This window comes from Nanorana parkeri, unplaced genomic scaffold (genome assembly GCF_000935625.1).
Source record: "Nanorana parkeri isolate BGI_ZX_2015 unplaced genomic scaffold, ASM93562v1 scaffold1171, whole genome shotgun sequence".
NCBI classification, from domain to species: Eukaryota; Metazoa; Chordata; class Amphibia; order Anura; family Dicroglossidae; genus Nanorana; species Nanorana parkeri.
This window is the reverse complement of record NW_017307439.1, coordinates 330,416-343,600: the sequence shown is the minus strand read 5'-3', so window position 1 is coordinate 343,600 and position 13,185 is coordinate 330,416. Positions and strand designations below refer to the sequence as shown.

At 45.0% G+C, this 13,185-nt stretch overlaps 1 protein-coding gene across 1 annotated transcript in view; it reads right to left on the bottom strand.

Annotated features, from left to right (window-relative positions):
* NIT2 (nitrilase family member 2) overlaps positions 1–7,686 on the bottom strand; it is a 30,574-nt gene extending 22,888 nt beyond the window's left edge. Inside the window, exons 1-5 of the mRNA XM_018568324.1 lie at positions 7,603–7,686; positions 5,780–5,898; positions 3,901–4,021; positions 2,451–2,539; positions 1,403–1,496 (exon numbers count right to left, since the gene is read on the bottom strand). Coding sequence (XP_018423826.1) covers positions 1,403–1,496; positions 2,451–2,539; positions 3,901–4,021; positions 5,780–5,898; positions 7,603–7,627 — 448 coding nt within the window. The 5' untranslated portion in view covers positions 7,628–7,686. The remainder of the gene's footprint in view (positions 1–1,402; positions 1,497–2,450; positions 2,540–3,900; positions 4,022–5,779; positions 5,899–7,602) is intronic.
* Between the last annotated feature and the right edge of the window lie 5,499 nt (positions 7,687–13,185).

Here is a 13,185-nt window from a genome sequence, read left to right as displayed (position 1 = left end):
ATGCTAATCATTCTGTAGTCCACAATGAGAACTAGGAGGGCTCTTTGGGATGACACAGGAAGTGTGCAGAGGACACAGTTCTGAATTTATGACAATATCAACAGTTTTTTTTTGCATTTGTCAAATAAAATTGAACAAAATGCTCCCAATGGCATATTAAACCTACCAAAAGGGCAAACAAGAAAAGGTCATTGTTAGGGTTTGCAAACACTTTAAAGCACTGAACTACATATTCAAGACGATGCTTTACTGTAGTGCTGCAACTAACGACTATTTTCATAATCGATTAGTTGGCCGATAATTTTTTTGGATTAATCAGATAAAAAATAAATACTATCTTTTATTAAAAAAGCACAAATACGGTGTTACAAACATAAGGTTTACTTCAGAATTAAACTGCATGCACAATTTTTTGCAATCCCATCACACATTATGGTGCCGCGTGTTCCAGTGCGGGCGGGAGGCACGTTTGGGGTGCCATTGAAATGAATGGCACCGCAACGCACACCGCAGCAGAATTTGTCAGGCAGAAAATTACCTTTTCCCACCTTTTTTAATAATTGTATGTATTATATTAGACATTTTAATTCGTTTTCGTTTCCTGGATTTAAAATACGCCAGCAGAGGAGGGACCTGAAGGAAAAGTTCTGCTCAGGTCTGCTTCTCTGCTGATTGAAAGCAGGCAATGGGCGGGTGCAATAGCCAGCCTGCTATTGGCTATTGCAATTTGAAATAGCCAACAGCAGGCTGGCAATTGCACCCAATGTAAAGTCTAAGCGGCATTGGCTAACAGCCGGTCTCTTCTCTCCTTTGGGCACCGGCTGCAGTGGTTTGTGTCCCCTCTGATCCCTGCTGCCTCTGTCGATACAGACGGGGGATAGCGCAGATCAGAGGGAACACAAACCACAGTATGCAGTGGGCTCCCAGCGGGGAGGAGAAAGCTGCAGAGGTTTCAAGGAGCTCTCCTCACCACTCTGTACTGACTGCAGGGGTCTGTGTCCCCTCTGATCCCCACTGGAAGCGTGAAGGAGAAAACTAAGGGATCCACACCAACTAATCCATAATGAGGTTTCTTGACAACTATTCTCATTATCGATGAATCGATTGGTTGGTTCCAGCTCTACTTTACTAATTAGAGGCAAACATTACTTCCCTGCCACTTTCAATACAGTGAATATTCAGCAAGCTTTAAAATCTGCAGACTGGCATTGCAAGTGGATATATAGTCTGTAACCTACAGTGACACCCCAGATTCTTCTCCATTATTTACTCACCCATTTGCAACTCCCTTTCCCATTGTTGTACGCCTTATGTATATTGATTTCACAAAAATGGCGGCAAAAAAACAAGGCCTAAAGAATGGAAATGTGTTTGTGGTGCAGTACTGATAAATATATCATACGTGTGTCAAACATGGAAAAGCTGTCTCCAGGGGTTAGAGTTTCTGATTCCTGGAAGCGAATCTTCCCTGGAACATCAATATCAAAGAGGTGGATCTGTGAAATAAAAACTGGACATAAATCATCCTAGGAATACATTTGGGATAAAAACCACCCAGAAACTTATACAATGTATGTCCAGAAATATTCAGTATAATAGACACAGGGAGATTAAGCCCCACACCTGGTGGCACTAATTCCTACTTCCTGTCAATCAAATGGCCAAAGTTCAGTGGGAAGTTGGGGTTCTGGTATTTGACTTTTGAATTACAAGAGGCAGGGATGACTCCCAGAACAAGGTGGGGCTTGATCTCAGCTTGCGTAGACGTCCAGGACGCATGTACAGCCTAGGACTAGAATCCAAAGGTGATCTGCAGGGACATAATGATCAATCTGAAGAATAATACAGGTGTAAGGTACCTGCACTTAAAGTGCACTTAAACCTTTTTTCCCCTTCTCTGTTGGGTTTTTATTGGTATCTTTGTCCCCTCTGGGGAGCTTCACTCTCAATATTTATCCTGATGCCTGATGACTACTATCACTGGGACGAGTCAAACAAAATCCAAATTTTTGAGTTGACATCAGAACAGGAAAATAGGGGAAATCTTCCAATGGGGAAACTTGTTCCGTAACAGCTGTCTGAGAGATCTCTTCTCACTCCTCATTGTGCTTTGAGATGGGAAGTGGAGGAAAATCTCCCCAAAGGGCTCTAGCCCTTCCTCACTCTAATCAAAACTAAAAAAAGAGAACCTTCTGGATGGCGTTCCACTTGGACTACAAAAAATACATCATATGTGCTGAATATTTTAAGCATGCACAAACGTTTAAGACATAATGTATACATGCCAATGTATTTTAATGGTGAAATATAATGGTAAAGTAGGTGAACTATGTATAATGGCTTAAAAAGTAGTGATTTATTTTCCCAGGAAATGTTCTTTTTTTTAATCAGGTATAAAATATACAAAACTGTTTTACAACACATTCAAAAATTCACACACATTCCATTACCTTTCTGTGTTTCACCAGCAATGCTCCATCGGGGCCATACACAGTACAGGTATTGTACAATTTCCCAGAATCCTCCTCGGGTATAGAGCCTGGAAATGAAATCAGTTCAATTAGCTAAAAAATGATTTTGTTCTTTTAGTTTTGATTTGATATAAAGTGTCTGTAATCGCTGTATGACACGGAATATCATGTAAATTATACATTTAAAAAGGAGAACTATGGAGGTGCTTTTCACTCACCTCATAGTTCTAGCCGACCTGTGACAATGAGACTGTCACAGGTCGGCTCAGTAGATCGTGAGGTGAGCGAACACATACTGGCGTTCGCTCACCTCTCGATCCTGTCACAGCTCTCTGCCGTGACAGGGGAGGGGCTGGATTCCCCTCTCCCCGCTCCGATCTGCCAGCGCTGACTGGCGGAACGGACGGGGGAAGGGGCGGGTACAGCTGGCTCTGCCTCTAGATAGGCAGAGCCAGCTGTCACTCACGCAGCTGGGCGGATCCCGGCACAATAGTCAGGATCCGCTTTAGCGTCTCAGTATACCGTGAGCAGCGGTATAGGGTAGGGAGGACGCTAGTTTGTGTCCTCCCGTTACCCTAAGGAGAACTATGGGGAAAAGCCTTAACCCATAGTTCTCCTTTAAAGCTTTTGTCCTGCCAAAGAGCAGAAACAACTTTATTAGTAACTTCTTTAACGTCTAGGCTAAGCTTCATCCCCTTGAACTAAGAACCATTCACCCACTACCCCTTCTCGAATGATGGCACCTCAGTGGGCAATAAGAGTAATTTCACTGGACAGGGAAGTGGCAAAAGTTGGGGAATAGGGATGAGCTCAGGTTTGGACCGAACCTGAGCTCCTCTAAACCTGGAAAAAAAAGCTCCCTGTACTGGTGCCCAATGAGCTGCATCAAAGGAATTCCCTGCCCGCAGCTGCGCATAAGCAAAGTGGTGGGATGATGTGATGTCATTGATCTTATACTGTATGCCCACATGGCAATCTTTGGCCAATGACATTGACCTAATATGGCCATGTGACCATATGAAGGTCAATGATGTCAGCACAAGAATTCCATCCCTTGGAATGCTGCAGCCTGCAGCTTATTGGGCGGGTGGCCCCATGTCCCTATCGGGTTCAGAGAAGCTCCGGTTTGGCCCAAGCCGGTACTGTAATTTGGCCCCCTTTGATTTAGTGTCACTGGGGCTTGACTCCTCTTAGTTCATGGCTCATAAGTTCTACTCAGAATGCTCTTACTGACCACAGAGTCAGTATCATTAGACAGGGGCATAGCAGTTCATGGAACTTAGCCAAGAAATCAGAGAAAATCAGGCCACAGTCTAAGCAAAATCAGGGGGGAACATTGAAGGTTTTTCTGGCAACAAGATAATAGCATGGTAACTCCACCTAAAGTCCATATTTCAGAGCACTAAGACTGACAAACGTTGATTCAGACCTCCAATCAGATAGATTCCACATTCCTTGGCTACTTCGGACAACATTTGTGTAGACTGGCCAGGAATTTTCTCCGCATATTCAGGGAAGAATTTGGTTCCATACGGAGAATTAAAACACTCCTAATGTCAGAAATGTGAACAAAGAAGGCCGTTAGAAAACAAACAGCTCAGAACAACATACAGCTGAGACGATCAGAGCACTGAGCTCTCTCCGGGCACCCCAGCTTGGACAAATTATCACTAACAGGGCCATATGAGGAATATACAGGAAAGGTGCGCCAGTGTGAAAAGCATCCACAAGGCAATCTGGGCAGCAGTCTAAGGCTCAGTGCATGTTCCAGCCCAGCAACAACCTTTATGCACTTACAGTAAACCAGGGCAATAACGAAGTATGGAAAAGCTGTGCACCAGCCTGTCACTTCACAAGGGGAGGATGTACTTGTGGCCAGTTAGCCACTGATGAGGAAGGACCATTCTAGGACCGACAATGCAGATAGGATGCTTCTCAATACCTACCGTAACCCTCATCAATGACAATCAAATAGAGGAGGTGGGCAAAGCTGCCACTATGCCTAGGGACCCATTCTGCCTTAATCCATCTCTGGTCTAAAGTTTGGCATGCACATTACAATCTGATTTAGATTGACCAAATATCTAACTTGACAGTCTGCTGGTTTGGCGTGGAGGGGGGCACATTGAGGAACCTGGCCTTGGGGCTGCAGGCAGAGAAATCTGGTCCTGGCAGCAACTAGTAAAATGCCAGGTAGCACCCATTGTAAGTCACATTCATCTAGACTTGTTCTGTAATGTTGAAGGTTGTTTATTGTATACTTTTATTTGTGTTTGGCATATTCCACTATACCCCCCAATGCCTCTAGCTCAGCAGTTCTCAACCCGGGGGTCGAATGACGATTTGCCAGGGGTCGTATTGGCTATTTCACTTTGCAATAGCCAATAGCAAACTAGCTATTGCACCCGCCCTCTGCTGCTGCCAATCAGCAGTGGGGGACCTGAAGTTCTCCATCAGGTCCCCACTACTGATTGACAGCAGCAGAGGGCGGGTGCAATAGCTAGTTTGCTATTGGCTATTGCAAAGTGAAATAGCCAATAGGAATCTAGCTATGCATTCCTATGGTGGTTTTTTTGTTTTTTTATTCTGATGGCGTACACCAGTGGTTCTCAACCTGTGGGGTCGCTGTGTGATTTCTGCTATGCTAGGTGAGAGTCCTCCTCAGCCCTCTCCTAGCACAGCAGTGTCAGTTCTCCCGCCAGATGTCGCTGCAGCAGCCGCGTCATTCCTAAATTTTACCGTCGGGGGTCACCACAACTTGGCAAATGTTACCAAGGGGTCCCGGCATTAGAAAGGTTGAGCACCACTGCTCTAGCTAGACACTGCTAGCTCCTCCAATTCCCAGTTTAGTTTCTGTTTTACCCTTGCTGAGCAAGGACGTTTTTGGAGAGAAATGTCTTTTCACTATACGAGATACAAGAAAACGCATCCTTTGTAATGCACCAAGTTGAAATAAAATACATTAACTTCTAATTCTGAGTTTTCATGGTGAGTTGAAACTGCCTGTGGCTCTTATCAAGTCAGCAAGCTGCCATACTGTCTGCACAGACTTGGATCTTAAGAGGTATATTTTTTGCATATAGCGACATTTCAGACATACCAAATGATGTTTTGCTATTCATCAACATTGCACAACAAATCCAGTTAAATATAACTACTACTAGCTATTCCAAGACCTGTATAACAGAGAACCTTACCGGGCGGCACCCAGTGTGTGTAACCAGCAAACTTCCAGCTGCTAAGAACAATATGAAGTGACCACAATTATAATAGTTATTGCAGCATTTAACCTTTCCATGGACACCCACCGGCAGTGCTACAATCTGGGCTCCATGCTGGGCCGCCTGCTTTACCAGCTCAGATGCCCTCTTCAGATTATCTGCTTTCACAGGAGATACAAAGTGCTGAACCAAGGCCAGTCGGAATTCTATGGAAAGAAGTCATTTTTAGAAAATGTTTTCACCTATTAACAGTCTTACTGAGTAACAGATAAATATTTACCATGATGTCTGGAGCAAAGTTTACATAGCTGACCGTTTGTGTCAAAGTGGATTTGGATGGAAAACAACATTGTGACATGTTTCCAGCACAAGTCCAATGCAATGACCAGCCCATGTGGGCAGTGGCATAGCAGGGGTTGCCAGCGCCCAGGGGAAGGCAAGTATTGTACCCCCCCATGGAACGTTAAGTCTTCCCGAGTATTGGTGCATCCCTACCTGTACCCCAATAGAAGACTACAAATCCCAGCAATACACCATAGAGCAATGCAGAATAATACCACTAGCTATAGGGAACTACAAATCCCAGCAATACATCATAGAGCAATGCAGAATAATACCACTAGCTATAGGGAACTACAAATCCCAGCAATACAGCAATGCAGAATAATATATGAATTTGCTACATTTTATGTCAAACTGCTCTGGGGTTGCCAGCCTGATGTCTCGGGCAGAGGGTCTCAGCAAGGGCAGATGCAGAGGGTCTCATCAGGAGTAGACGGAGAGGGTCCCAGTAGGGGCAGATTTGGAGGATCGAAGAAGGAGCAGATGTAGATGTTCCCAGTCCCTGACAGTCTTCTGTAACACGTTCCCAGTCCCTGTCAGTCTTCTGTAACACGTTCCCAGTCCCTGTCAGTCTTCTGTAACACGTTCCCAGTCCCTGACAGTCTTCTGTAACACGTTCCCAGTCCCTGACAGTCTTCTGTAACACGTTCCCAGTACCTGACAGTCTTCTGTAACACGTTCCCAGTTCCTGACAGTCTTCTGTAACACGTTCCCAGTTCCTGGCAGTCTTCTATAACACATTCCCAGTCCCTGACAGTCTTCTATAGCATTAGGGCTTATGCACACAGGAATAATTAAATACTCATATCTACACTGCCAGAAGCTGGGAGCAAGATCCAGAGTGAACAAGGTGAGTAATGACATGTAAAGTACTCGCATTTAGAAGCGTGTTCATCAATTCATTTTAGTGGCTAGAATATTCATTTACTGCAGCATCTAGAATTAATTTACATGTGGACGCTTGTGCAAGTAAACTACACCAGTATTTAGAGTACTCCTCTCTGAGCGCAGGGTTGGGGTCATTTTTTTACATCCGTGAACTCTGGATTCCGGATCTAAACACCACAATGTGCAGGAAGTTGGAACACACTGGCCGTTCTAATACTGCACTCAGAAAAGAAACGCTGTATGGATCTATGCACATGAGCTCCTATGGGCGCTGAATATAATGTGCAGTCCTTAGATGATCACCTCTGATCTACAGCAGACAACCAGCTGTACTTGATTCCTAGGACAGTCTAGAGATGTCAGTCCCTGGAGATGTCAGTCCCTGGAGATGTCCCCCACTGTTGAACAGAGATTAAAATCACAATAAAAGTGTTAAACTCTGTATGAAATACTGTGCACGGTATCTGTCACCCAAAATGATATATGGTTATTATTACCGCGCACTAGCATATAGCATACAGAGTATAAATGAGTTCTAAGTCAAATCTACAACAGCTGGTTACCAAAGCCTGAACGCAAGAGAATAAAGTGGTGCACACTGACCCAGGCCAGCAATGTAAGGGTTAAGGCAGATGCACATAGAACACACACGAGTCAGACCGATGCCTGCTAATACTCACTTGCCATGGTTCTAGCTGCTTGCATTCTGTGCCCTGGAGCTGACCTGGCTGTCACCTACCAAACACACAGGAAGTGCCCCTCCTCCCACCCACTGAGGATTCTGGGAAGTGTAGTCTACGGAAAATGTCCTGACAATGTACAGACAAATGAATATATTGGTGCGAGTGTAATTCTGAAGATTATAGACAGAACTGATATGGCAGCAGTAGATTATCTGGTGTATGTGATTAGGGATGCTACGACTAATGTATAAAGTGAAATGATAGATCTCAGATCAGTTACCGTGTATTCAGGGGTAGGCAACGTTAGCCCTCCAGCTATTGTGGAACTACAAGTCCCATCAGGCATTGCAAGTCTCTGACAGCCATGGCTCCCTGAAGCAGAAGCAATATGGGATTTGTAGTTTACCCACAGCTGGTGTTCCAAAGTTGCCTACCCCTGTTGTATCTCTTTTAGGCCCCATTCACACTAAGCCACATACCTTTTGCACGGATCCGCGCGGCCAAGATAGCGCGACTTTCGGGGCAACGATCCAGCGACAGTAGCGCGACCTTCACCGTCGGGCTCCATTAAAAAAAATAGAAAAATCGCACAAAATCCGCCACAAAAAGGGTCCTGCGACATGGAGCTAAGACAGCTCCATTGAATAGCATTGGCCCAGCGACTTTGCGCAAATCACGGCAGAAATTGTGCGATAAATCGCTTAGTGGGTATGGGGCCTTAGATGGTAAGCTTGCATGAGCTATTGTATCTGTACTGTCTCTGGTTGCTGCCATGTAAATCCTGTATAATAGTAATAACTCTAATCAAAACGTTTTGTTCAGTTTTGTATAAAGTGGATGAAGTGTCAGACCCTCTGTCACATTTTTTAAATGGAATACTCTATTTACAAACATATCAATATATAACCAAACAAACAACCACACCAAACACAAATACTAAGAAAGAACAAAAAATTGCAAATAACACGTTTAAAAAACGTTAAAGGAGAACTATGAGGTGAGTGATTTCTACTCACCTCATAGTTCTAGCCGACCTGTGACAATGAGACTGTCACAGGTCGGCTCAGTAGATCGGGAGGTGAGCGAACACATACCGGGTTCGCTCACCTCTCGATCATGTCACGGCTCTCTAGACATCTCCAGGGACAGACATCTCCAGGGACTGACATCTCCGGGGACAGACGTCTCCGGGGACAGACATCTCCGGGGACAGACATCTCCGGGGACAGACATCTCCAGGGACTGACATCTCCGGGGACAGACATCTCCGGGGACAGACATCTCCGGGGACTGACATCTCCGGGGACTGACATCTCCGGGGACAGACATCTCCGGGGACTGACATCTCCGGGGACAGACATCTCCGGGGACAGACATCTCTTGGGATCTCTAGACTGTCCTAGGAATCAAGTACAGCTGGTTGTCTGCTGTAGAGCAGAGGTGATCATCTAAGGACTGCACATTATATTCAGCACCCATAGGAGCTCATGTGCATGTACTGGAAAAAATGCCGCTTTTAGATCCATACAGCGTTTCTTTTCTGAGTGCAGTATTAGAACAGCCAGTGTGTTCCAGAGTTCACGGATGTAAAAAAACGACCCCAACCCTGCGCTCAGAGAGGAGTACTCTAAATACTGGTGTAGTTTACTTGCTACAGATCGCGGTATACTGAGCTTAGGGTGACGGGAGGACGCTAGTTTGTGTCCTCCCGTTACCCTAAGGAGAACTATGGGGAAAAGCCCTGACCCCATAGTTCTCCTTTAAGCACTTGGGTATCATTATCATAATACAAATATAGCTTTTTTTTAAATGATTTTTACAAAAATGCTAATTAGACTGTGAGGTCACTTACTTTTTCCTGAGAGAGCATTTCCTTTGCTTGTTTTGGAGCTGACATCAGGGCCGTCTTTAACGCAGGGCAAAGAGGGCACTTGCCCCGGGCCCAATAAAGGTTGTGGGGCCCGAAGCATCTGCCCCTTGAGCCCGCTGCCCGCAGAAAATTGCCGATCGGATCGCATAGTATAATACGTTATGGCAGCAGGCGCATACGGCAATGTCCTATTGTCCTATGCGATCTGCACAATCGCATCCTAAATGTAGCTCCTCCCCCGGTCCCCGCCCGCATAGCGTGACATGTCACAGGCTTCCCTGGAGGACGTGAGGCTGTGCGGACGGTTGCCTCACTCACGTCCAGGACATCTGGAAAGAGGCAGACTGGCACGAGGCGATGACTGACTGAAGCAGGTAGGTGAGAAAATAAAAAAGGAGAAATATAAAAGGAGATATACAATTTGTATATCTCCCTGAAAAGCTCACTCCATTTCTGTTCTGTCCTTCATATATATGTGAATAACATGATTGATAGAATTACAATGCATGATAGTAGAAAGCCATGATTAGGCATAATGAACATGATTAGATAATCAGACTTAACAGAGACATGATTGTTTGTAATTTGACATGATACAGCGTTTTTGAAGGTTTAACAGAGGAGGAGCCTAGTTTTCTCTCAACGTTTTGCGCTTAGGGGCGCTGTAATGGATGTGGTATATATTCTTCAGGAGAGGGAGGTTGTCATTCAAATGGGTCAGTGTGTGTGTGTGCGCGCATCTCTGCAGGGCCGTCCAGGCACAGCACCTGGGTCACAGTCCCCATAGCAGATGAAGGGGGAGAGAGGCCCGGACCACGAATCCCACCCGGAGCAGCATAAACTGAGAGGCATCGAGGGTAGCCAAAAGTCCTGGAACTGCTTATTTCCCCGACCAGAACCGAGGGGTGTCCGTCCTCCTCTCACTGTGGAGCCCCCAGCATGTTGCACGGTCGCCCCGGGCTGCACATTTGAATGACAACCTCCCTCTCCTGAAGAAGCGCCCCTAAGCGCGAAACGTTGAGAAAACTAGGCTTCTCCTCTGTTAAACCTTCAATAACACTGTATCATGTCAAATTACCAACAATCATGTCTCTGTTAAGTCTGATTATCTCATCATGTTAATTATGTCTAATCATGGCTCTCTACTATCATGCATCGTAATTCTATCAATCATGTTATTCACATATATATGAAGGACAGAACAGAAATGGAGTGAGCTTTTCAGGGAGATATACAATCATGTTGTCATTTTTTACATTTTTCTTTTCTTGGTGGGGGGCCCAAGAAAATGTTTGCCCAGGGTCCGATCAATATTAAAGACGGGCCTGGCTGACATGCTTGCTTTGTTGGCAGGCATGGTGATAGTGTTGGCTGTACCTACAAAGAGGAAGTCCCTGGATGATGAAACAATCAATTTTGGGGGGATGATTTGATGCGTTTTTGGTGCATTTGTGCATTCCAGTGGCGATCAGATGCAGCTAAAATAGGACGAGCAGTATTTTTTCTGACTGCATCTGAACGGACTGCAACCATTAAACATGAATACTGCGCATGCATTGCAAGCAGAGGCGGCTCGAGGCCTGAGGCGAAACCTAAACATGAGGCCCCCCCACTTACAACCATAATGGAAAATTGGTGGCTTTGCCGAGTCTCAGGAAGCTGTGCTTTTTATATTTTAGTTTATCTTTATTTTTTTAAAAGTTTTTGTATTTAACTTTTTTTTTTATTTTGGGAGCAATAAGCCAGCCTGCTATTGGATATTTCAAATTGCAATAGCCAATAACAGGCTGGCTATTGCAACTGCCCACTGCCTGCTGTCAATCAGTAATGCATGATAGTAGAAAGCCATGATTAGGCATAATGAACATGATTAGATAATCAGACTTAACAGAGACATGATTGTTTGTAATTTGACATGATACAGCGTTTTTGAAGGTTTAACAGAGGAGGAGCCTAGTTTTCTCTCAACGTTTTGCGCTTAGGGGCGCTGTAATGGATGTGGTATATATTCTTCAGGAGAGGGAGGTTGTCATTCAAATGGGTCAGTGTGTGTGTGTGCGCGCATCTCTGCAGGGCCGTCCAGGCACAGCACCTGGGTCACAGTCCCCATAGCAGATGAAGGGGGAGAGAGGCCCGGACCACGAATCCCACCCGGAGCAGCATAAACTGAGAGGCATCGAGGGTAGCCAAAAGTCCTGGAACTGCTTATTTCCCCGACCAGAACCGAGGGGTGTCCGTCCTCCTCTCACTGTGGAGCCCCCAGCATGTTGCACGGTCGCCCCGGGCTGCACATTTGAATGACAACCTCCCTCTCCTGAAGAAGCGCCCCTAAGCGCGAAACGTTGAGAAAACTAGGCTTCTCCTCTGTTAAACCTTCAATAACACTGTATCATGTCAAATTACCAACAATCATGTCTCTGTTAAGTCTGATTATCTCATCATGTTAATTATGTCTAATCATGGCTCTCTACTATCATGCATCGTAATTCTATCAATCATGTTATTCACATATATATGAAGGACAGAACAGAAATGGAGTGAGCTTTTCAGGGAGATATACAATCATGTTGTCATTTTTTACATTTTTCTTTTCTTGGTGGGGGGCCCAAGAAAATGTTTGCCCAGGGTCCGATCAATATTAAAGACGGGCCTGGCTGACATGCTTGCTTTGTTGGCAGGCATGGTGATAGTGTTGGCTGTACCTACAAAGAGGAAGTCCCTGGATGATGAAACAATCAATTTTGGGGGGATGATTTGATGCGTTTTTGGTGCATTTGTGCATTCCAGTGGCGATCAGATGCAGCTAAAATAGGACGAGCAGTATTTTTTCTGACTGCATCTGAACGGACTGCAACCATTAAACATGAATACTGCGCATGCATTGCAAGCAGAGGCGGCTCGAGGCCTGAGGCGAAACCTAAACATGAGGCCCCCCCACTTACAACCATAATGGAAAATTGGTGGCTTTGCCGAGTCTCAGGAAGCTGTGCTTTTTATATTTTAGTTTATCTTTATTTTTTTAAAAGTTTTTGTATTTAACTTTTTTTTTTATTTTGGGAGCAATAAGCCAGCCTGCTATTGGATATTTCAAATTGCAATAGCCAATAACAGGCTGGCTATTGCAACTGCCCACTGCCTGCTGTCAATCAGCAAAAGAGGACCTGATGGAGAACGTTCTCCTTCAGGTCCTCCTGTGCTGATTGACAGCAGGCAGTGAACATGTGCAATAGCCAGCCTGTTATTGGCTACTGCAATTTAAAAGAGCCAATAAACAGACTGGCTATTGCTGCCAGCTGCTGGAATGGAGACTATCGCAGCTGAGAGCAGGAGAGGAGCGGTGAGTAGACAGTCCAGGGAAGGAAACTCAGACTGTCGGAGACTGCCTAGACAAGATTCCAGCTGAGGTGTTTTCAGCATACTATGTGGACTTACTGGGAGACCCGCACATCCCTGAACATGGAAGTAGCTCAGCACATTTAGCCAGACAAAGAAGGCAGGACCAACCCGTTTTACAACACTAATCACAATCCTGGTCATCACAATAGTTGTGAAAAGAACTCAGAATACATCCCGAAGACATGGATGGGTACCAGTTTAAATAGCCACAACCCAAATGGTAGAATACATTTTAATAAGTATACAAAAAATAAAAACAGCAAGATATAAAGCCACCAATAAATAATTATCCATCAATTTAAAGAAGACGACAT